This window comes from Haemaphysalis longicornis, unplaced genomic scaffold (genome assembly GCF_048455015.1).
Source record: "Haemaphysalis longicornis isolate Haplotype H1 unplaced genomic scaffold, Haemaphysalis longicornis Haplotype H1 scaffold_3, whole genome shotgun sequence".
Classification (NCBI taxonomy): Eukaryota; Metazoa; Arthropoda; class Arachnida; order Ixodida; family Ixodidae; genus Haemaphysalis; species Haemaphysalis longicornis.
Window position 1 is genome coordinate 73324272 of NW_027526335.1, and position 25841 is coordinate 73350112.

General features: G+C 50.1%; 1 protein-coding gene across 3 annotated transcripts in view; it reads right to left on the bottom strand.

Moving 5' to 3' along the window:
- The window catches only part of LOC144174627 (fatty acyl-CoA reductase 1-like), a 109513-nt gene that overhangs the window by 54789 nt on the left and 28883 nt on the right, over window positions 1–25841 (bottom strand). Inside the window, exon 1 of one of the 3 annotated variants that reach the window (XM_077703405.1) lies at window positions 17550–17612. The exons of the other annotated variants lie outside the window; for them this stretch is intronic. Coding sequence (XP_077559531.1) covers window positions 17550–17604 — 55 coding nt within the window. The 5' untranslated portion in view covers window positions 17605–17612. Of the gene's footprint in view, window positions 1–17549; window positions 17613–25841 lie in introns of those variants that run through there. 3 annotated transcript variants of the gene reach the window in all.

The following is a 25841-nucleotide window of genomic DNA, read 5'->3' on the forward strand; positions in this document are numbered from 1 at the left end:
TCCATCCAGCGCAAACTGGTTTCCGGCCAAAACTTTGCACACACGACAGGCTGTATACCTCTTCCGACGTCTGGCAAACAAGCGCCACGATCGGCGAACCGGTGTACCGAGCATCCTGCTCGCCGTAGACCTTCGCAAAGCGTTTGACGCAGTCTGGCACGAAGCCATTATCATTCGAAGAAGCTCGTCCCGGCACACGAATCGTAAACATGGTAAAAGCGTTCTTGCATGACCGCACATTCGAAATATGTAGCGGGCGTAGCCAACCATCTCACTACACAAATAGGGTAGGAGTGCCCCAAGGGACAATCCTCTCACCAACCCTATTCAACGAAGTGATGAGAAAGCTTGGAAATTGTCATCACTATCACGCTACGGGCGTTCGTTTTACTATGTACGCCGATGATGTCACCATCTGAACTAACCCAGGGTAGCATGCCACAATAGAACAAGCAGCAACTGCCGTTCAAACTACCCTGGGTTCTTTATTCGCTTACCTTCCACAAACTGGCATGCACCCATGGGCTGAGAAAACCCGATGCATTAGAAATATTAGTTTCGCGTTTTTAAGCTCACCTCCGCTCCGGTAGCCCCACTGCAGCGGAGCGGCAAGCGATTTTCTCATTTTAGTTACCCGTAATGCGCAGCGGACAGGACCTTTCGGACTGGGAGGGTCACAGGAAGAAAGAGCTGAAGTGAGTATGAAGCTGCCAGACGCGTATTCTGGAGGTCGTGGGTTCGGATCCCACCCGGCGGGACATGTTTTCCTCCGCTTTGTTTCTTCCTTTCAAAATTCTGTACTTGTTTCGACGATAATAAATGACCTACCACATTCTCCCCCTGGCTTTGTAAGGCTGCCTTGACTGCCTACCCTTATTTCTGTATCAATTCAACGAGCCCCTAATTTTCCTGTCTGATTCGCTATATATATATATATATATATATATATATATGTGTGTGCAGAGGAACTTCAATAATACGACTTTCAAAAGACCGCGCGAAAGCGTCGTATGACCGGGGTGTCGTACTATCGGGGTGCGGGTAAATGCCGGCATAGTCGACGGTCGCACGCGACAGATGGGCTAGGAACTACTCTATTTAACGCGTTCTCGTGTGATTTGCGAACATTTAGCTGAAAACAAGTTTAACCAAAAAAATGCCCGGGTTGTGCACCCCCTCCCCTCCACGGCGACCAAGCTACCCGCCAGCCAAGCGCCGCGCGCTACGATAATCGTGCCATCCGGTGGCCATTTATAGCCCGCCAGCCCCGCGCTTTTCGCGAGCGAGATAACTCCGATGTGGTCGAGCGAATTGAGAGGGGGGGAAAGCCAGTGTTAAACTGCCAAGGCTAAGGGAAGGGAAGGTGAAAAAGGCGGAGATGAAAAAAAAAAAGGATTTCCCATACAGGGTGGAGACACCCTTCGAATGGCACCCTGCCATCGCTGTTTGGTCAAAGTGCTTAAAGGGACACTGAAGTGATATGTAAACGTTGCGGGATTACTAGCGCAAATTGTAGTCCGGAGTTCCCAGGCCATGTTTCGACCACTCTGGGCGCGTTTACGCGATTTTATTTAGTAGAAAAATTAATTCGAAAATCCTGTCCTCCTCTCTTTACGCTCGCCCATTTTCTGTGGCGTTTTCGTGTGACGTCGGGAGGAGCCGAGCTCCAAATTGGCTGCTCTACTGCACGGCTCCCCGGCCTTCAGACAGAGTCAGTCGGCCCAGCGTTGCGGCCGTCGCAATTCGTTCGCTCAGTTGAAACGAAGCCAGGACACGTTTGTGAATGCAAGAATGTGCCTTTCTTTACTTGGTTAGTTTGTACACTGTATCTAGCTCCAAGTCAAGGTCGCGTCACACAAGCGCTGCACAAGCGCACATGCGACGCTTCGCTGACCGGTACGCCAGTAGGACAATATAAGGCCTCTTGAAGGCGGGAGAAGAGTCAGCGAAGTCAATATAGGTACTAAAGAAATAAAATCAACTGATATTTTTACCGTACAGCGTAAAACTACAGTGCGGGAAACACTTTTTTGCGCTGGGCGAACAAGCACGGCGGCCAGCAGCACGACTACGCATCTGCGAACGCTTTTCCGTCTAAGAAATGCAATTGCTAGACGTGAGATATTGTGGAAACTTGGGGGATGCTTACTGCACGAGCGAAAAACAACAAATAGTCACCTAAGCTGCTTGGAAAGCTAAAATTAAATAAAAGTGTAAACTGGTTATACATTATATACCTTATAATTCCAACGCCGGCAGCGCGCGCCGGTGGCCGAGTTGTTTGGAGCGCTAGGTATGTCAGCGCAATTATTTTGCAAGTCACAAGTTCGGATAGAGCGAATTATGCTATATATCGAACAAAAATATTTCAGTTACAGAAATACACCGGGAAAATATTCCTTATAACGAAGTTCACACCCGATATATCGAACTCTGCGCGCCTAGAATGGCTGCCGAAATGCATGGTCTCGAAGCGGCAATTGAGATGTGGATTGGCCACGACCACGGATCAAGAGCCGCGACTGAGACATTGCGCCTTGCACGGAGTGACGTGATGCCCGACACTTTCCGTAACTGTTTCCGACGCCCGGGACTCACGAAAGAACCCGCCAATTCCGCGAGTCCGGACCAAGACAGCAGCATCGGTGAACTGTGGGAAGAGCTCGCCAGCGCTCCCAATGATGTCGCGAGTGAAAGCCGTCTGACGCTTACAATGAAGCGCTTTCTGCAGTTGATGCGCTCCCAGTGCTTTTTTAGATTTTGGAGGACGCGGACTCGAACTGGTACAAACATTGTTTCGTGCAGAGAATGCTAGGCTAGTTGAAGCCGCCAAAACAAAAGTGAAAGCAAAAATCACCGCTTTTTTGCAAAGTAGGCAGTTAAGGCGGCGAATCCCCGCGGGTACGTATTTTTCTTTTTTATCTGTTAACTTTTTTGTTTTCCGTCGATGATCTCTATACTGAGTTCACCTTTTTTGGGGCCGCAACGTTCACGAACTAGTTCACAGAACGCGCGCAGGCTGGCAGTGGCGCACTAGCGAGTTCTCGTTGGCGTGCTGTTTCCATAAGCACCGACTGCTTGCGGGCAGTGGGCACAGGCCAGAATCAACAGACCCTTGGCCTGGTGCGAACACGCTTTTTACGACACAGGCATGAGTGAGGCAAGCTCCAAATATAGGAGAAAAGCGCATGGCATTTGAGCGCCTGCGGGGACGCGGAGGGCGTTCATGCACTGCGTAGGCCTCGGCTAGTGAATGATACGACTACAAGCCGCCCTGGGAGGCTTATCCTATGCATTTTACAGCCGACAACATGGCAGAAGCGCGGTACGATGATTACTGAGATATTGAGAATGTCCATCCAACAACGCCATTGGTTGTGTTTTACAGAACCGAAACCGAAACGTGTTTGATTGCTAACCTTGGGCATCGTCTAATCACGGTGCCCCCTCCTCCCAACGTCACAGCCTTAGTTGGTGCGGCCGCCGCAAACCGCGCATGGTAGTTTTTCTTCTTTCGCGCTTTGTAAAATAATTACCGATTTTTCAACCGGATAAACGATGAAAAGTGTGCTAATTTGAGCCAGTCAACGCAGTGCAAGCAAAAACGGGAGCTTGACAAATTCACTTCAGTGTCCCTTTAACACAGCTGTTTTCGTTTTCCACAAGACCTAGCAACGCGAAATAGATAAGATGATTCGGAATTCGCGCGTAAACTGTTTAGCGCCGAAAAGGATAGCGTGGTCTTGCTACAGTGACTGGCTGCGGTGACCAGCGAGTGACCCAAAACGGCGGTGCCAACGTACGTGTCCCCACCCTTGCGGACGACACGCGTAAATCGAGGCGCCCTTGCAAAGAAAGGAGCGGAGTGACAACGCGCTTTCAAAGATTCTGATGAGCAGAGAGCAGAGATTAGGGAGAGAGAGCGTCGTGAAAGGAGGAAACTTGGATAGAGCGGGCGAGGAAAGCGGGTGTTCGATCATCGCCGTGGGGTTGCATCGTATGTTTTCGCATTCGTCGGCGGCTCAATGAAAGCTTCAAATTCACGGTTTGCTTGCCACCTGTACTTCGACTTCTCGCAGTTGGCACTTAGCTTACTGCTGCCGCGTGGGGCCGGCGAATATTGAACTCGCGCACGCGAGTACCGCCCGCATGCTTGTGTCCACGGAGCAAGATAAACAGGAGCGCCGACTTCGCTCTCTCCGGCGGGCTCTTAATGTCCATAACTCGCGGAGCACAATGTAGATGGCGGAGCGAAAGGGACCTTAGCCGGCGGCGGCTAAGCGGCCGGCGTTCCCCGTGCGCCGGCGGGCGAGTTGGCGGAACGCATTTCGTCGGCTCTGTCGTCTGCTTCGGCGACGGTAGTTTTGGGCACGGACTGCTTTGGGCCTGCTTTGGCGCCGCTTCGCGTTCATTGCGCGCCTCCTTCGCACAGTTGATTAACTTGTTCGACAGCACCTTCCGGGTAACCCGGACTCGAAGGAATTGAGTGGCCGTACGGCAAAGATACGTTAAGGATTGGTTTGCATGGCGGGAAAACAAAATATAGAGACCACATACAAACATATGGCTGCTATACAAACACTACCTTTTGCGCGGTGCTTGCCGAAAATGTGGCTCTGTTTTGTAAATTTGGGAATACCAATTTGGCTGTGTTTTAACAGGTTTTACAAAAGGCGAAAGGAGCAACTGGTTCTGATCGCAGGCGATTATAAAAGTTCTCTCAGCTTTCTCGCAGTTCTGCAACTTGCGTCCAAAACAGAGTGTGCCTAGAACACGGGCCGGCACTTGCACGCTCATCAGAAAAGAACAGATATGCGATAACATCACCCGCGACTGCCCTCGACGTAGCAATCTGCTCAAGATCAAGTCCCTGACAGTGCGGTCTTTTCACAAGCCTTCATTTCGCGATAACTCGCCGAAAGAAAAGGTTTAACGAGCCGGTTGTTTTGCTGGTCAGCCGCTTAACGAAAAAAAAAAAACGCCGGGAACCCTGGTAGGCCAAAACATTGCAGCCATACAAATCGCAGCATTTTATTTGGAGACCGCGGTGTTATCGACGAGATAACACGACCGTACAGCGACAGTGAACATCGGGCGGTAAGTTGCGGCATGCGTGAAAATGAAGTATGCGTTTGATATTCTTGGGTTCCTTATCAAGCTGACAGTGTTTTTGTACACTTGATACAACAGTGCAGCCGTCCAATTCAGTCATTGGCACAGAAATGTGCATCATTGCCGTTTGCCGATCGAGTCTCCGGGCGACCCTCGTAAGCGTTGTTCGTGCGCAGAAGCAGCATAAATAATTAAGCACGCGGCCGGAGAGCGGGATAACAACAGAGGGTAACCTTTGCGCTGCATCAATTCGTCGTAAGCAGAATCACGCTAGACTATGTTGTGGCGTTCCATATTACTCTTGCTCATTCTTCGGTGCTTCTGAAGTCGTCGTCGTTCAGCTGCGTCTTACATGTGCTGGGTTAGTGCAATATTTTTAGTGGATATTCATAATGTCAGACTAAACGTTCCGGGAATAAGCGATCACCATGTATGCGGCGGCGTGCGATTATCTGCGCCGTCTATTGCGGCGGCGCACGGGTGTTTAAATTCCGCGCGTGCACGCATGCCTCCTGCATAGTAGGACAGGCATAAGACAGACGTCGCTGCGCAAGAAAAGATGCCTCTGGGGAGAGCGAAGAAGGGAAGAGCTATGTACAGAGGCACAGCGACGAGAGTGCGAACGAAGGAGGAAGAGAGCAAAGGGAAAGCTGGGCGGCCGGCGGCGCGTGGACATTATCGGCCCGAGCAAAAGATTTTTTCTGGGCCACAGTCGGCGCTCCTCTTTATATCTTGCTCCGTGCTTGTGTCTGTTCAGCAGGTGGAGTGGCCCGCATGGGGACCTTTGCTGTGTCAAACGGCGGTGAAAGCAGTGTCAAACGGCGGTGAAAAATAAAGAAAAGTCACGACGAGGCGGCGAAGCAGTGTAAAATATGGGGAAAACGCCGGTTGATCCGCGCCAGATCCGTCGTATGAAGCGGGCCGCGTGCACCCGAGCGTCATATCATCGGGTTTTTTAATGCATTGTTCCTATGGGGAGTTTGCCGGGAGCACGGTGATCCGTCGTACGAAGCGGGTCGTCGCAAGTCCGGGGGACGTAACATCGGGGTTTCACTGTGTATATATATATATATATATATATATATATATATATATATATATATATATATATATATATATATATATATATATATATATATATATATATATATATATATATATATATATATATATATATATATATCTCTTCCTGTGTCCCGTCCAGCGCTTTATTCAGTATTAAGTCATGAACAACCCACCTTCCCAGCAAAGCATCCTATCATACTTGTGCTACACGGGCCTTTCAAAGTCTTCCGAAGGCCTTCGAACCAATTGTCTATCCAGCGCCCCATCGCAAATACATCGGGTGAACTTCCAAGGGAGCATTCAACTGTCACTTGAAAGTCACCCATGTAACACAGGCATTAGATCTTGAGTGAGCCCCATCGCTAATGTCTAGCTTACTCGTGTTTGAAGTTCCAATTTCCACCACTACGAAGGGAGAAAACGTATAAAAGGGCGGAGCTGCCGCACGGCATCCCGACAGGACGGTGAACGTGTACAGGAACTCGCTGTGGTGTACAAGCACATAGACCCAAAGAGCGGAGTTTTGTAGTTTTAAAGCACTTTGCTTTCACGTGTTCGCAGGCGTGGTATGCACGCAGACGCTGTGGAGACGGGAGCGGTGGGAGATGGCTCTCACGATGAATATGATGCCTCCTCGCATTTCACCGGAGGAAGGATTGTTGTAAAACAAGGGGAAGCGAGCTGGGGAGGGCATATGGATGCGCACCCCAGAAGGACGGCCACTGCAAAGGGACGGAAAGTAGCATTTTTAAAGGGGCCCTTTAACACTTTTTTTTTTCAACTATTTTTTCGAAATCCTAAATGCTTGCACAACGTTGTCAACTAACACATCCGGTCTTTGGGGGTCTCAAAGTACCTCAACCAAAAATTACTGCTCCAGGCCTATCAGATAACTTAGAAACTTACTCAAAAGATTTTTCTCTCTTTCCCGGTCTCGGCGTTCTTCAACCGCGGGAATTACGTCATTACATCGGTGTAACGGTTATTGGCCGGCTTTCCTTAACTTGCAGCAATGAACGCATTCGATAGTCACTTTAAAAAGAAAGCCACAAAAGCAAAGCAGAAACAGGAGGCGAACCTGCTTTGAGGAGCAAATCAGGCAGGGCCCCTCCGTGCTGGCGATAAGTGTGGCTTTCGCAGTGCTTTCAGGCCAGAAGCAAAGAGTGAAAGCGTTTATCGGAATGTTGCAGAGTCCCTTTATAATGCCATCGCGTCCAACGTAAACGTAGAGTGTCGCGCAAACAGGAAGCGACGACGGTTGCCGTATACTGTATGTACACTTGTCGTCCAAATGCTCGTCTAAAGGCAACACGCGTCGCTGGCAGAGTGATTCCAAGCGGAGCGCTTGACATATACTGTTACGAGCAACGTTTTATAGAACCTTGGTTCTATAAACGTTGGAAACGAGAACATGAAATAAAATAAGGATCAGCAAAAGGTAAGACACGAACGACGCTTCGTGACGCAGTGTTGATTCACATTGTTCCCCAGCCCCGCCTGCAAGCAAGCACACACGGCAAGCTGTCACCACGCTTCGCTCATCTAGTGGGTCCTGGCTGTTTTACTTCTTTAATTTACGTGATATTTTTATTCCTTTCCGCATGCTAATGTTAAGGCGTCTCCCGTGCTACCTGCGCGCACTCGCAGACGTGACACCTAAAGGCTAAAAACAGCAGCCACCTGTCATATATATAAAATCACGCCGGTATACGAGCTCTCTCTTTCTGGTTTTCTTCCTCTTTGTCCCTCTGGGGAAAAAATGTCAAGTCGACTGCAGTCCGTCAATCAACGCTGATTTATCGGGTGACTGAATTTCAGATTTGTAGCAGAAATGTACGAGACTTGACGGCGTCACACAGGCTGCACTTGTAACTCGTCCGTGTGGAACAGTTTGATGCCGTGAAAGCGCTGCTCATGACGTGTATACGATTAAGGGAGGAGGGAATCACACATACGCGCGCCACTCTCGGCGTCCTTTACCCACAATGGCGGAAGAAAGTGCCGCATTCGAAACCGCCACTGTCTTTCCGAAAATTCGGAGTAAGCAATTCGGTCGAAGCTATTGGAGCTCAAGGACGCGGGTTCGATTCCCGGTAGCGGCGGCCGCTTTTCTGATGGAGGCGAAAAGCAAAAATGCTCGAGAGTTCGAGATTTCGGCGCACGTTAAAGATTCCCAGGTGGTCAAAATTGGTCCGGAGCTCTCCACTACGGCGAGCCTCATCGCGTGTGTAGTTTCGGCGCGTTAGACCCCACAATCAATCAATCAATTAATCAATCGAAGCTATTAGTCCCAGTAATCGAGGCAAGGACGCTACTTGAGAACTTTGACCGGGGCTATGGATTATCCATATTCACCTATTTACGGTCGGCTCTGTCGACGGAGGACTCAAAACCAGCATGGCCGCCTTTGTGACCCCACCATGAATGTTCCCTGGGCTGCTCGTCTCGACCCTGTGACGTCATCCACAAGGGCGGAGTCCGTTGCGATTGAGGCAGCCTTAGAAAGATTAAATCTTTTGCAACATGGACTGCCCATATACAGAACATGCCAACGCTCCTTATTGCTTGTATTCACTGGCGAGGCGCGCATGCAGGCAACCATGGGAGTGCGCCGTCACACGTTACGTCGGGGTCCGCGGAATCGCGGTACTTGTCCGTGCTCGTTACTAACTCTACCTCAGCGAACGCAAAGCCTCGAGTCCAATGTGAGCGCGATTAATAACATCTCTGTTGACCCCACCGTTGAGAATCGGGTTGAAACGGAGCAGACGACGCACGCCAGTGTCTCTCTTTTTTTTTTTTCTTCGGCGTGCGGGCGCAGTGGCCCAAGCCGCGCCATGTCTGCGGCGCATCGGCCATGTATGTGGCCGTTTCTAGTGTTGCCAAACGAAGGAATTGACAGCTAAACTTTTCAACGAATACCACCTATATTTCGTCAACTAGCTGAAGGAAACCGGCATTATCGTTCGCTTCCAGTGGCTGCCTTAATTAACAAGTCGTGTTAGAAAACGAAGCCGCTGACAAGTTGGTCCGAGAATCGCTTTTGTATGGTCACTTTTACAGCGAAGCTGTTAGCCTCTAGCTGGTCGGAAAATTTCGTGTCGTAAACAAAAAAACCCAGGCAGCACCCAGCAGTTCTTGCCTAAGATGCCGAGCACACGCGTCAGGCTGATCAGGCATACAGCATAGAGCTCAGTATTCGCTTTAAAAAAACCACAAAACAAGCATCAAAACCGTAGTATGGACGATAAGGCGCCTGTGAACAACGGGACCCCCACCATGTGCTCCTGGTGAAGATTATGTTTGCAGATTATCTTTGAAGGCTAGGCAGGACAACTGTCACTACACTCTTAGTCACGTCCCGGATAACGTCCCATCTATAGGCGGTGGGCAGTCTCATACCATGATATAAGAGGCCTGGGGCAGTTCTTGCCCAAGACGCCTAGCACATGCGTCAGGCTAGGCGTTTTACAAGCCCACCGAGACATCAAGGAACACTTCATACGCTCCCCCATCAGCCTGTGTAGAGGTTTACAACAGCTTCGCTGGACATCCGCTTTCGCAGGGCGGGATGGCGTCCATTTTTTGAAATTCGTGCTAGACGAACGGCGAATTTTAAAGAAGAACATTTTAGGTCCCGTTGGCGTCCCCGTGAAGAGTGCGTTAAGCGGGATTCACACGACGGAGAAACCCTCTCTTTTTGGCCCGCGGGACCCGCTCACGTGACCGGTTTTAGGCTCCGCACCTCGGTGGGGATAGCCCGCGGTGGCTCCGCGAAAGAAAATGCCTCCGCATGTTTTCGCTCGACGGCGGTGGCCCTCGGCGGGGAATGGAACCTGTTCCTCGGCGCTGTCGTCTGCTAGTCAGTCCGCGTAGCTCCGCACGTGTGGATGCGCCGCCAGACCGGATAATCCGGTCACGTGCTGTTGACGTCACATATCCGTCCGCCTCCGTGAGAGCGTTTCTCCGTCGTGTGAATCCCGCTTTACCGAAGCAATCAAAGGGCAGAGGCGTCATTGCTGTTCCGCATCCGGACGAATTCACCACGAACACCTGCGTGGCTTTACAAGATGAACCTTACCTCACCGCCCCTGTGTGCAACGTTTGATGCACCAAGTGACGTCGGAGATTTTTTCGTGGACTTCTTAGAATGCGGGATGGAGCTAGCGGTCAGCTTTCATTGAAGAGCTTCGAAAAAGAGCCACTCCACCTGCCTATTTGGAGGACGCGTCCTATATGCCCAAACGGACACTGGATTCCTAAGGGAAACTTTTTTCAACTAGTCCTCCTAGTCCTCCAAGTTCAGCAAAAGGCACGAACCTTTGTGCCGCGAATAAATAAAAAAAAGCGTTATGCAATACACCCCTGCACGCATGCGCGCTACTCAGTGGTTGTGTGTGCCTCTTCGCTAGCCGGATTTTAAAGCCAATGCGATTCGCTTTAGGGTCTTACGACGTCGACCGGTGCCGGAAGGGTGTTACGACGTCGACCTGTGCCGACGTCGACCGGTGCCCCACCCCCGAAATTTTTCTGGCCGGCGCCGTGCTGCCTGTTTTGCCTGGTACGTCGCCTGCGAACAAAGGCACATAGCTTTCGCAAATGCCGCTATTAGAAACATGCCCGACTAAATGCCTGCCCTACGCATTCGTGCTTACACAAAACGAAGCGCCCGAGTCAGGATAATTGCGGAGGGGTGCAGCCCCAAAACTGATCGCGCCTTCGGGCAAGCTCAGCGCGCGGGACGCCAAAGGCGGGCGTTGTGTCCCTTTGTGCGTGACATGTCAATACACGGAGAATAATTGGCCGGCTGAGTCGTTCTCAGCAAGGAGATTGACTCGTCACGGTGTGGACGAGGAACCAAGGAGTGGTCCGCACTAACTCGCGACGGAAAAAAAAGAAGGACCGCCCGCTATTGACGGGTGAAAACTGGTACGATGAAGGGCCTAAAGGGAACAGAGGAAGCAGAACAACATGCAAGCGGTGGTGACAGACCACGGCCGCTCCACCTCCTAAAAAGGGGGAGATCGAGTAGCCGTGGGCAGACATTCAAGACTCCTGCAGGGTAATTGAAGAATGTTGTGTTGTTGTTGTTTCACGTCTTTATTTCACTTAAATTGCCCCTGGGGGGCTGCTGTGAAATGGAAAAAAAAAGAAAGAAACTACACCATCTTCCCACGTGGGAACCCTGAGGGGATGCAAAGCCGTGCAATCTGGATCAGCTACTCGCCGCTGGCGTTTGAAAGCGGCTTCTCGTTCTCGAAGAGAGGAATCCGCTGCTCGACGCTGCCGTTTACGTTCGGCGTCGCGAGCTCTCCTCTGTGCAGCCTTGTCTTCGGAGGTGCTCGCGGTTCTGACAGTGTGCTGGCTGGCGCTAGTTGAAGGTGTGCCAGCCGGTTCGCTGACGGAATCGTTGGCGTTCATTGCCAGTCATCGGACGGCGCAGTACCGAAGAAGCAACTGAGCGGAGCGCGGACCGGGTTTATTTGCAGAGCAGAGGGAGTGGAGAGGAGGAGCAGCGCCCATGCGCGTGATTGGACAGCTGGTACAGCGCGATTGGACAGCGCGCGTAGCGCACAGGTGGAGTGGAGAGGAGGAGGGGAGAGTAATGTGGAGAGGGGGAGAGGTGCGCACGCCGGACGACGGAGGATCGACTAAGAGATGCTTTGCATCTAAAACCCTTAAGGGGATCAAAAAGGAAGAATGCGATGCAGAGGCTGCGTATTGGGCGAAATGTGGGGTTTACCTGAATGAATGTCGCGCGTGGGCAAAGGGCCTTTGTGAGTGAGGGCGCGCAGCAAAGTATGACCCTCTTACGCGCGTCACCCCTTCCTTCTTCCTTTTTCAAGTTTCTGTCGAGCCCGCGAGGGTGTTGTTGGTGTGGTCTCAGATTGCGCGCACTGCGTGTCCCCTTCTGAAAGCAGTGTTGCGACACCTCCGCGATTAGGCATATTTGTTCGGCGGTATCAACAAAAAGGGCGCGCTGCGGCTCGCCGAGCCAGTTCCAAACTTTATCCTAAACGTGAGGGCCCTGCCACAGACAGACGGCAGACGCGACAGTAACAAAGAACCGATGGCCATCTTCAACCTCGGTCACAACTAAAGCCCCTTCATTGCGTCCACGGCCGCTTTTTATCTGGGCGGCGGCTGCCCGGAGCAGTGTATATTCAGTGGCCTAATTGAGCCACAACAACAGCAATATGCTGCAAGGACAGAAGCGTCCATGCCTTTGAGAAGCTCATGTTCGAAGCGGCAACACACAAAAGAGGCCTCAAATTATAAGAAATTTTCTTCCATTCATTTTTCCTTGCATGATCACTGGTGTCTTTTGACGATGGAGGTTGCTTTGCCTTAAAGGGACACTGAAGTGAATTTGTCAAGCTCCCGTTTTTGCTTGCACTGCGTAGACTGGCTCAAATTAGCACACTTTTCATCGTTTTTACGATTGACAAATCGGTAATTATTTTACAAAGCGCGAAAGAAGAAAAACTACCATGCGCGGTTTGCGGCGGCCGCACCAACTAAAGCTGTGACGTTAGGAGGAGCGGGACCGTGATTGGACGATGCCCAAGGTGAGCAACCAAACAAGTTTCGGTTTCGGTTCTGTAAAACACAACCAATGGCGTTGTTGGATGGGCATTCTCAATATCTCAGTAATCATCGTACCGCGCTTCTGCCATGTTGTCGGCTGTAAAATGCATAAGATAAGCCTCCCAGGACGGCTTGGAATCGTAGCATTCACTAGCCGAGGCCTACGCAGTGCATGAACGCCCTCCGCGTACCCGCAGACGCCCAAATGTCATGTGCTTTTCCCCCATATTTGGAGCTTGCCTCCCTCATGCCTGTATCGTAAAAAGCGTGTTCGCACCAGGCCAAGGGTCTGTTCATTCTGGCCTGTGCCCACTGCCTGCAAGCAGTCGGTGCTTATGGCAACAGCACGCCAACGAGAACTCGCTAGTGCGCCACTGCCAGCCTGCGCGCGTTTTGTGAACTAGTTCGTGGAGCCATGAACGTTGCGGCCCAAAAAAATTCCCCCGCATTTCCCCGAGGGGGAGAATGTGAAAGTGCGAATGCACGGTTGTCGGCCCGCTTGCGGCGCTTGCGCTCGGCCCCCGCAGCCCACCGCCTCGCCGCCTTCTCTTCCATCTCTTCCATCGGGTTTGTAGTATCACGTGTACACCACGCAGTTATCAAGCCGCTATAACGCCGCTGAGTCGCCAACGCACGCCGCTGACGACGTAGTTTGAATGCGTTAAAGATATAAGGCGCGTCACTAACACTGATATCAGCGTCGCGTCCGTGGCTTGGTCGGTAGAGCGTCGCGCTGCGGCCGCAAAGTCCTCGGATCGAAACCTGGCGCCGGATGCTGTTTCTTTTTTAAATATAGAGGAGCACTGCGGACGCCGCCGCCGCCGCCGCCGCCGCCGCCGGTGGTGGATGGTTTGGGGTCGCTTATAAAGTGCATTCGCACTTAAAAGGTGAACTCAATATAGAAAACATCGGTGGGAAACGAAAAAGTTAACTTACAGAAAAAAAAAAAGCACGTACCCCCGGGGATTAGAACACCTGACTTGCAAAATACTTGCGGTGGCATATCTAGCGCCTCAAACAACTCGGCCACGGAGCGGGCTACGCTGGCAGTGGTAATATAGGGTATATATTGTACAACCAGTTTACACTTTTATTTAGTTTTGGCATTTCAAGCAGCTTAGGTGACTATTTGTTGTATTGCGCTCGTGCAGTAAGCGTCGCCCGAGTTTCCACAATAGCTCACGTCTAGCAATTGCATTTCGTAGACGGAAAAGCGTTCGCAGATGTGTGGTCGTGCTGCTGACCGCTGTGCTTGTTCGCCCAGCGCAAAAAAGTGCTTCCCACACCCTAGTTTTACGCTGTACGGTAAAAATATCAGTTGATTTTATTTCTTTAGTACCTATATTGACTTCGCTGACTCTTCTCCCGCCTTCAAGAGGCCTTATATTTTCCTACTGGCGTACCAGTCAGCGAAGCATCGCATGTGCGCTTGTGCAGCACTTGTGTGAAGCGACCTTGACTTGGAGCTAGATACAGTGTACAAACTAACCAAGTAAAGAAAGGCAGATTCTACCATTCACAAACGTGTCCTGGCTTAGTTTCAACTGAGCGAACGAATTGCGACGACCCGTCGGCGGCCGGCGGACGAAACGCTGGGCCGACTGACTGTCTGAAGGCAGGGGAGCCGTGCAGTTGCGCAGCCAATTGCGAGCTCGGCTCCTCTCGACGTCACACGAAAACGCCGCAGAAAATGGGCGAGCGTAAAGAGAGGAGGACAGCATTTTCGAATTAATTTTTCTACTAAATAAAATCGCGTAAACGCGCCCAGGGTGGTCGAAACATGGTCAGGGGACTACGGACTACAATTTGCGCAAGTAATCCCGCAATGTTTACATATCACTTCAGTGTCCCTTTAAGCTGTGCGGTGTAGATCAATTGATCACTTCCTAAATTTACACGATGTTACAGTACATTTGTGTTTGTATCATAAAAAAAAATTGTATCTCGTTTCATTGCGGTAGTGAACAAGGAACCCGTATGTGGTCCGGAACATCAAATATTTTATTCATGGTCAGTGTTCGCTTTTCTTTTGTACGCTCGTTTTATTTCGAATGCAATATTTGCGTTTGAATTGGTCGTTGAAAGAAGTGCCCACGGTGAAGCGAATAGGTGACTTTCAATGAAGGAAAACGTAAATTCAACTCGTACAAACGCCTAAATATTTTATTATGCACAATCTTGGAGAGGGATACTCAGAGTGTATCAGGACAGCATTGGTATCGCTACATGAAGAGCTAAAATATACTAGTTCTTGCTGCAGTTTTAGTAGTTTGCTTTTACAGGGACACAACTCCATGTGAAGTAGCCGCTGTCGCATGGTGTGCCCGTTATCGAGACTTTTGTCACCGCGTTTCATACCAACGCGTGCATTCACTGCTGCACCCAACTTTGAAATCATTATGCAGCGTGCGCAAGTGAAGGACATTTGTAATCGTGGCGCAGAAACGAACGTGCCGTTGTGGTAGAATTTTCCGTTAGCGCTTCCTGGCCTTCGAAGTTCTGTATGCGTAGACGTAGGTTCTTTCAATGCTCAATCGACAACAGAATTTCGTAATTAAACAAACAGGTTATAGACCACAGGCCCTATCAAGAGCACCAGCACACCTTCCCCCCCCACCCTCCCCATACGGGTGCGCGCTAATGTGATTCTTTCTGTCTGGATCCGCAACTGTGACGTATACATTCTAAAATTCCCAATGAAGGTAATTTTGAGCAATCGTCAGCATTGCTTAATAACCAATATGATCCAGGAATTATCACTGTAAAAAACTTCCCATTTTTTTAGCAAATCTATGATGTCGTAGCCTGAAAGGTGAACATCACGCCCTTATTGTCTGTTTCACGCTGAAAAACGGCAGTCTGTAGCATTTATGTATGCGGTGTCATGCCATTACGCATGTTTTCTTGGTGGACTCCGGGAAACAAAAGCATCACACCACGCGCGAAAGTAATGCTGGCTCTGTACAACTGCCCAATGCTCCGTTCTCTGGTGGACCAAGGAGCTTCCCAACATAATTTCCATTTCCCGAGTCTCTAACGAAAACTATAAAATTCCTGTACGCCCTATACATTCCAGAGCCGCCCATGCTCATACACTGCCGAGGCTGTTTAATCGTTTAGCTTTAAAACCCGTCGTGTATACTCGGCTGAACAATGGCAGCGCACGAGTCAGCTAAAAAATATGTCCTTTCATTAAAGTTTGAAATCAAAATGGTAGGACCTCATTATAACTCCTTCCTCAGGTCTCACGACAAAATTCCGAACACAGCAATATTTTGCTCAACTTGCACAGAACATGCCTAACCATGACCAGACACCGCCGTCTTTGCGTTATTATTTTTTCTTGCTGAATTTAAAGCTCGATTAAGCATTGAATGGTCAACTTTGCAGTTACTTACCCTACCTTATGCAGGAGTGGTACCTACACCTAAAGGGAGTGACCTCCCCAGAAAAGTTACTGGATAGTGCACGTCTTCAGACAGACTATTGGGCATTTATGCACGAAGCATTGAATACTTGACAGAGAATAATGCAACTATTTCAGAACACAATAGGAGAGCTCATTACAGCAGACTCGACATTTGGGCTTTGGGCTATGTTACAAAGCACCAGCTTTTCGTGTCTGCCCGGAGTCCTGATAGAAGCTATGAGATGGATTGCGTTGAGACCAAAAACATAAGCGGAAATTTTAACTGGCGTGACTTAACAAATACCGATGGCTGAATTATTCCGCTTTGCGTGAGGGGTAATATTGCTATGTTCGTGATGTTCGTGTAATTTTCGCCGTTAACAGCGCTGTTCTTGTGCGGGATGTATGTGTGTTTATATAGGGTTAGTATTTGCTGAAATTTTTGCCTGTGATATAACGCTTATTGTAGGCATAATTCATAGCCTGTCGTTTTTTTTTTTTTAAGGCCTGCGCTACAGATAACCTAAGGGCATGAATTCGTTGTAGACTGCACAGAATGAGCTTCATTGGCCTTGCACTGAAACCTGCTGTACGGGCGTACAATGCTTATATGAGAAAAAAAATCTGCATTTAGGACAAGAAGAATTAAATAAAAAACTCATTCTTACGGCCTACGTCATTTTTTCGCGGATCTCACACTCATCATACTCCACACGTTGAAAAAAGCAAGTATGATCACATGAAACTATGGCCATTTAATGGAATGCCTGCACAAGGTGCCGGCCGTGCGTGTAGAATACGTCCCGCATCACGGGCACAGTGCACTACGCGGTCTACGGATTTTCGCCCAGTTTACAACTTCACCTGGCACAAATACCATCATAATCAACACCAATATCATGAGAGAGACCCTAAAGGAGCCATATGAAGACAAAATACAACCTCGTTCAATTTGGTAGAACTCTATAGCTTTGGCAACTCACACGTTCCCTTCCAGTCACAGGCATTTTTCCTGTTTTTCTGTTTCTGTTTTTCTGTTTCGCTGTTTTGCACCTATAGTAAATTTGGTTTGTTGTGGACTTGCAACAAATTGTGACCACTCTGGGCCGACTTCTTCTGCCAGGAGCGATGGAAACCAGAGGATCATAGTTCGAATTAACCGTTCTGGATACCGACGCGTTCGAATTATCGGGAGTTTTCCCCAATCGAAATATACAGGGCTGTGCCGGGACCAGGGCGCGAGTTCGAATTGACCGGAAGTTCGAATTGACCGAGTTCGAATTAACGAGCTTTTACTGTAGTTCATTTCACAAGTTGCGCGCGGCAAAATGGATGCTACGTTGTTGTCAACAGTCCACCCACATCAGGAACTCACCGTGACGTTCTGCGGTGACCGGTTGAAGAAAAGCGACAATAGGCGTCGGGGCCATCCGATTCCACCTGCCGAGTGCGGGGACAAAAACGTCCTTCTAAGGCCCCTACACCTATTGCCGCTTTTCTTCAACCGGCCACCCGAAACGTCACTTTGAGTTTATACTCCCTGATGCGGGTGGACTGTTAACCACAACCAGAGTCCTTGAAGTACTCTGCCACAACGTAGCTTCACTGAGCCGGGCGCAGCTTGTGAAACGAGCTGCAGAAGTTTGGGCACGCGAAGGGTAATCCGCGCGGTGGGAGCGCAATATTCCAGCCCTCCTTTACGCATCCTTTTCAACCGCGAAGCTGGTTAGCAATTCGCCCATTCCGGCGTTTCACAAAACTCAGTGTAACAGTATAAAGAACAGATATCACCGGCACCGGCAGGATCCTAACATCTGGCAGGTAGATCCGCGGGATTAGAGTCAGTCGTCTTACCGGGTACACCCGGCTACGACCGTGAGTTCGTACCCGAGAGTCAAACGGCTTACGAACTCGACTGTGACTGTAGGGAGATGAATCGCGCCAACTGCGCGACACACAACACGTGATAGGGTACACGTCGCCCCTGCGGGCGCCTAGTTTAAGATTTGCTTCTTCTTCGCCGTTATAGCAACAAAGATGGAGTAATTTAAGGCTCAAACACATGAGCGGAAAGGGACGCGTCCCCGCACGCATCTTCGCCCCGAGAACCGGTTTGGCTGCCGAACGACCCGCCGCATCGACCGCTCCCGCGCGCATCCAACCAACCTTCTATTATAGATATTTTGCCGTGTAGCGCCGGAAACGGGATTGCTCGGACGGACATGTGCCACTCATTTAAAGGTCGCCGTGGCAGCGAAGAAGAAGCAAATTGGCCGCAATCATGGACTTAAACCATCGTGGTGGCCGTGAAGGACAGCTCCGCTACCTATAGGTCTTACGCGTTGCTGTGAGCTTCCTTCATTTCTTTCTTTTTTTTTTTTTTTCGGGCCTGCGCGAGCGACTATACTCGGTGACAACTTAAGAACGGCACCGAAAGTTGCCGCTGTGCCTTATCACCGTAGCCGGATGTTTCTCCGCGCAGCGCAAGTAGGGCGTTACTGGGAATATTTTGAACATGGTGTGAGCCGTTCCCGTGACTTTTTGGACTTATGCTTATGAACGACTCCAGTGACGACAAACAAACTGCGTGAGACAAGGCAGACGATATCACGCATTCATAGCAAACCCCTTTCAAAACGCGCGCGCACTGACGTCACGGGTCCGGCGCTTTGGCGGAGTGATACACTACATGAGGTGGTGCCGTTCTTGAGTTGTAACCGAGTATAGTTTCTTAGTTACGACCACTGCGTGTCCCTCCTGTACGCACTCGAGGCCACGAGACGCTCCAGACGATCGAAGTCGACGCGCCGGCCCCCACGACTACACTATCAAAGGGATGCGTGGCGTGTCACTGCTGGTGGAGGTGGCTGCCTTTCGTCCTGCCCGCGGCTGGTCGGAGTGTTTGTGACTTCCCGGGCGAGAGGAAAGGGGGGAAGACGGAGGCACGCTGACAACGTCTCGCCTGTCAATGGGGTCGTCACGCTCATTGTCTCGTCGATGCGCGCCCCCGCAGGGTTAACAGACGGCGACCGCGCTGCGAGTGGGCCTGTTCGCTCGCTCGGGCGTCCGCCACGGCTGTGGGCACAGCTGTGCAAAGATTCTATGCATACGCACGAAGCGGCGCGCCACGGCTCGATCTACTTGCTCAGAGAAAAGGGGCCTTTGGAGCTTGCACGTCAAAACTTACACTAACCATGGAGGCTAACAACCATCACAGGTGGTGGTGGTACCCGTCGTGAATATTCGCACGAGACACTTGATTCGTAAACTTAAACCTTGAAACAGCTCGAAAAAGTCACTGGATAAGCTAGTTTTCGCGGTCAGCCTTGACCTATCAGGTTCCTCTTTTCGTAGACAGAGATAGTGCTAATTATAGTTGCAAGAAGATACGGTACATGGCTACAGTAAGGGGACGTACACCCTCCTTGCCCACACCGGCCTTTCAACGCTTGCAATCCCACGGCATACGTCGCTGTCGTCTAACGACTTCGGATCATCCCCGCAATCGGCGCAGTGGCGGCGGCGCGCGTTTTAAAGACGATAATCTTTCTTGGGCTACTTAAACAAAGAAATTTTGGTCTGTCTGTATGTCTGTCCGTCTGTCTGTCCGTCTGTCTGTCTGTGACTCGATTCAGCCACCCGGCCAAAGCAAAACAATGCCTGCGCAATAGTCTTATATAGTCACAGCTAAATCTACCCGTCTATGTCCGGTGTAATGTTCATACTTGTCAACATTGTTGAAGAACAACAAGACATTACGCCAATATGAGACAACAAATCAATACACAAGTGATATTTGCAGTGTTCCTTTATAAAAAATCAGACATGCTTGACTTTTCCGAAATTAAATACTTCATCAACTGCAGAAAAAGAATTCACTCTGCCGTCGCCTGCTGTCGCCCGCGCCACTATAGCTCCTGACGCCATTTTAAGAAATCAACCGGCAACAGTTACGTAAGGTTCCACTAGATAGGTTCCACGTTCTGCTTGCAACGCACGTGGAGTAGGGAAACGCGGCTCTATAAACGTTGAAGTACAGTGAAACCTCGATATATCGAACAGCGTGGTGCCCGCGAAATAGTTCGATATAACCAGAATTCGATATATATAATCACGAAGAAAACGCGCCATAAACTGGTACAAATCAATAAATGAACGAATTGTGCAGTAAATACTACCTTGGTGCTTCAAAGTATTTATTCTTTTGGCTTAAAGTACCGCAGCAGGGTAGCTGGCGTGTTATACACGACTTCCTCAACGTAGTCCAAACGTTCCACAAGCGACATGCCGGTGCCTTTTATAGCGCTGCAGTAGCGGTGCGGTAGGGCCACAACCGCTGAAGCCTCGGTCGAAGTCGGGAGCGGTGCACTATCAGCGCTTGCGGGTACAACCTCGGCAGCGCCTTCGTTTGTGCGCTCAGTAGTAACCTCTGCTAGGATCTCCACACCCGTCAACTCTGCCGTCGTACCGGTGCTGTCGTCACCGCCAACTAAGGCATCAATGCACATGCTTCGTGGCTCAGCCCCAACAAAGCGCTCCAGCTGGTCCAGGTTTCTTCAAGTTCGCATTCTTCTTTTGCACCGTCTAATTCAGCTTCGGTGCAACCGATGCGAAGCAGTCGGGAATGCCCATCACGCCACCGCTATCCTCGAGGGTACTGCGGGATAGCCCGCCGCTTGTCAACAGAGCGCGAGCAGCCTGGCAGTCTGGGGTGGCGGAGTTCGATATACCCATTTCATGTCCGTCCCAGTTCGAAATAAAAAATTAAAAATGCATGTGATTTTCCGCGGGATATAGAAAGTGTTCGATATAGGCAATAATTCGATATACCCGTGTTCGATATATCGAGGTTTGACTGTATAGGGCGTCTCGATTAACGCGCGTCTTCGCCGTACGGAAGCGTTCGCATCGAGACACCCGGTATGGAGCAGTGAAACGCGGGGAGTTCAAAATGATTTAAGCAAACCTTTGGCGTCTTTACCTTGGGAGGAGCGCGACGCAAGAGGAACAACATGAGAGGTGAGCGGGAAAGCGAAGGGAGGCATTTACTTCGCAAAAACCGATAAAGACTATCGTCTTTTGACGGCATTTGCAACGAAAGGAGCAGATACGCGGCCAATTTTTTTATCTCGGCGCACCTGGTCTGCGACACCCGGCGTTGCCAGAACCGAAATCAGTTGCAGCAACTTTTTGTCTGTAAAAACGGTTCGCCCGGAAACCGACGGCCGAGGAAACAAAAAATACGTAAAATCAAGAACGCGACCATTTGAAGAACTGAAACAGTTTTTTTCCTCCCATGCTGCGATACAGCAGGGTGGGAGAGAGAATGCAGCCAATAGGTGGTGTTGGTACAGCTCGAAGGGCCCTGCATTTAAAATACGACGTCCGGGGCTCGTAAACGCTTCGCAAAAGTGCATACTTCGCAAGTACCACGTCGGCACAATTCACGTAATATGCCTTGACTCAAAATCACACGACAATCATAAAAACGGCAGGAAAGAAAAATGAAGACGAGCATAGCGAAAGACTCCGCACAGACTAAGAAATGGCCACAGTTGTAAGTGCTGGCGTACATTATAAGCAGGTACGTGACGTGCGAGGCCATGGAACAACAGAAATATGTCACCCATTTCTTGAAGCTGCATTCTTATCGATGCACAGTATAGTATATAACCTGAAGGCGTATAATATGACAACCCTTATTGTACAATACTTGCTTAAATACTGTCTTGCACGCGAAAAAACAGACAAACACGTTGCGGGACAGGGGAAACAAAAAATACATTATTTCGTCGTTGCTGCGGTATTTACCAGTAGCAAAAATTTAACTACGCTTGTGGTAGCAAAATAAAGAAAAATAAATGCCTGAAAATCTCTTACCCGCCTTTTCAACGTGGCAAACTTCTGGCACTTGGAAAGCTGGGTGCAATGTACCTTTTCCTCATGCTTAGGCGGTTTACGCTGACTTTACCATTAAACTCTCTCTCTCTCTCTCTCTCTCTCTCTCTCTCTCTCTCTCTCTCTCTCTCTCTCTCTCTCTCTCTCTCTCTCTCTCTCTCTCTCTCTCTCTCTCTCTCTCTCTCTCTCTCTCTCTCTCTCTCTCTCTCTCTCTCTCTCTCTCTCTCTCTCTGCGTTACTATTGGCTATAGCGCAATGAGTGACTTTCTGTGCAGCCACGTGCAAAAGTAGAGCAAACCCAAGCCGGCGACACGATGCAAAAAAAAAAAAAAAGCATTGCCACTCAGGCCTACTCACACGATTGAACAGCGAATCTTTCAAAATACCAATGAAAATGCCATTACAAAATGAGTGACAAATGCGCTTTTAATTTCCATCTGACAGTAGTTCATTTACGAGCCTGCCGACCCACGGCGGTGGCTCAGTTGCTAAGGCGTTGCGCTGCTGAGCACGAGGTCGCGGGTTCGATTCCCGGCCGCGGCGGCCGCTTTTCTGATGGAGGCGATAAGCAAAAACGCCTGTGTGTACGAGATTTCGGCGCACGATAAAGATCCCCAGGTGGTCTAAATTAATCCGGAGCCCTCCACTACGGCGCGCCTCATCGCCTGCGTTGCGTCGGCGCGTTAAACCTTACAATTAATCAACGAGCCTGTTGACCGGAGCGCAGTGCCAACGAGTGCTAAAGACAGATCACGGTCGTTTCTAATTGGTGACTTAAGATTCTTATGAGCTAATTAGTTTGATGAAACTCAGAAGGACTCGAGTTATATGCTTGCAGACAAACATGGGGATGTCCGTCCTACGCGCGGAAGTTTTGCAATGCGACTGGAATGACTTGGGAACGGCAGCTTTATAGGTTTTGTTGTACAAAACTGCGACTGGTACGTGATACCTGCTGAGATATAACGTCCCACGGTTATACGCAGTTTAGCCCAACGCCGCATAAATTGCTTTTGTATAGTTACGATAAAACACAAGCCACGGCCGTTTTCTACAGCCACGTATCCTCTCGTAGAAGCCTCTGCATTGACAGCAGGCAAGAATTCCGTATTGTTTTCAATTCTACTGCGAACTAACTACCCACGACAAGTAAAAGAAACTCGGCGTACTGATAGCGTACATTTATCGGCTAACCGCACACTGATTTTTTCCCAGGATATCCACATCAGACTGGGAGCTACAAGGCATTGACGATAAAGTTGGATTTGCTGCAAAGTATATTTTCATGACGAACCACGACGCACCGAATTTGGGAGTAAGCCACACACCGCTTCGCTGTAAAAAATAAAACGAGCAATAATTTGGTTGGAACCACTAAAAGAACGATTATTTTGCAAGAAAAACCACAAGTTCACGCGAGAGATGCGGTGCACGTGTGGGCTTAGAGCAAATCCGCCGCTTAACGCCATGGAGGTGTAAGAAGCAAAAAGCCGGCAGTTCGCGGCGACGCGACAAAGGTCTCAAACCGAAAAGTAAAACAACCCTGCTCCTTTCGATCGTCACGTTGAGCAATAGTTAGCAGACCAGCGGTAAAAGGCAGCGCATCCCCGTTCCAGTTTTAGCTCCGGAAACGCGCTCACCAACGACCAAACGAGCGCGAAAAAACGCCAAACCGAACCGACTCCCAGTGAGCTCCCTCTACAGATAACAACATGCGTCTATTGCCCACTCGCCTCTGCCTTCTTTTTTACGTCCCACAGCTAGCGAACATTCTACCTAAGCTTTCTCGGCCTTATACGTGCTTCCACCTCGGCCAATCGGAAGTGCACATAACGGCGGTTCGCTTTCAGTCGGAAGCGTTCTCCCAAAACTCGCTCCGTCGCTTCGCTGGGAGGTGACGGCAGCACTTGAAATTTTAGGGGCGAAGCACCTTAGGACCTCGCTTTGTCCGGGGCTTCCGTGTGGACAGTGTTGCGCATGCACAAGGAGCACTGGACTGCATTGGATTGGATTGGATTTGGATTGGATTCAAATGGATTGGATTTGATCAAATTGAATTGTATCGGATTGGATTGGATTGGATATGCTGCACACACGCGTTGTCACTCATTTACATGCGCGAGTGGGCAATGCCACGGGTGATGTGCGGTAAGAACGATCCAGTGCTTCGCCCACTCGTCATGATTCACTTCGTGGAGATGCGTGAATATTTTTATCGCCGTATTCACCCTCACTAGCGTGCGCTCCCCCACACCACGCGTTCGACTGACGGATCTTTGCTTTATCCCGCAATGTGACGTATGCCCAGCCACAGAGAGAAAATTGATTGATTGTAGGGTTTAACGCGCCGACGCAACGGATGCGATGAGGCGCGCCGTAGTGGAGGGCTCCGGATTAATTTTGACCACCTGGGGATCTTTAACGTGCGCCGAAATCTCGCACACACGGGCGTTTTTGCTTTTCGCCTCCATCAGGAAAGCGGCCGCCGCGGCCGGGAATCGAACCCGCGACCTCGAGCTCAGCAGCGCAACGCCTTAGCCACTGAGCCAGCGCGGCGGGTACAGAGATAAAATTGTCCCGAGAAATAGATTGCGGTACGGTGACGTACTGAAGCACGTATATGTGTACACACGTCACGAAATGTGCTCACCCTTACGTTTAAGCCACTTGTTGTACCGCCCGGATACGGTGAAGCGGATGGGGTCAAAAAAAGTCCCGCGCCTTCCCGCGAGGGGAACACGAGTAAATGCAGAGCATTGGGGGTCGTCAACGCCGCGTAAAGTCGCGTTAGGGTGGGTAGTTGAGTCGTAGTTGCGTTGGTGTTGGCTTGGAGTAGATAGAGGAGAGTAAAGTCGCGTTAGGGTGGAGCGAGCGTCAACCAAGGAAGGAAGGAGCAACGCAGTGACTGAAGCACGAGCGACCGTTAGGCGCTTTATATTTGCAGCGCGCGCAGTAGAGGGAGAGCAGTACGGGGGGAGAGCGCGCATGCGCACGCAGCGCGCGCTTCCACGCCCCACCGCGCTGCTATCACGCACCTGTTACGCCGAGACCACGACGGAGCGAACGGGCTGACTACGACGCATGCGCGCGCCAGCTGCTGTTGAGAGAGGAGGGAAGGAGGAGAGGCGCACCTGCTGCGGACGCGGAGCTGTGGACGCCGTCCGACGCAGGAAGAGGCGAGGCTAAGAAATGCTCTGCATTTAAAAGCACTGAGGACAGTTGAGGTGCCACGATGCCGCCCAAGTTAGTTATGAATCCCCATTGTTTTTCGCAATAAACACGTTTACTCTCTCTCTCTCTTTCTCTCTCTCTCTCTCTCTCTCTCTCTCTCTCTCTCTCTCTCTCTCTCTCTCTCTCTATCTATCTATCTATCTATCTATCTATCTATCTATCTATCTATCTATCTATCTATCTATCTATCTATCTATCTATCTATCTATCTATCTATCTCTCGGTTATGCCAGCAAACGTGCTTCTCGCCCCGTGAAAAATTTCCCCCACGACGCATCGACATCACCATGAACAGCTCCCAGGGACGGATAGACAGTGACGGATGCGCAAACAGTGGAACGACCAGCCGTAATTCGTGCGAGCGGAAGGTGTCACGATGTGCGAGCAAAAGTGGCGGCGGCGAGGCGTTATATCAAAACAGGCGAAAGGCGGAAGCGAGCCGAAGTCCGGAGGCGAGGCAAACAAAGAGGGAAAAAAGCCATTGATACAGCCAGACCAGCCAGACAGAGCGACGCGGCCGGAAAAAAACGCTACACTG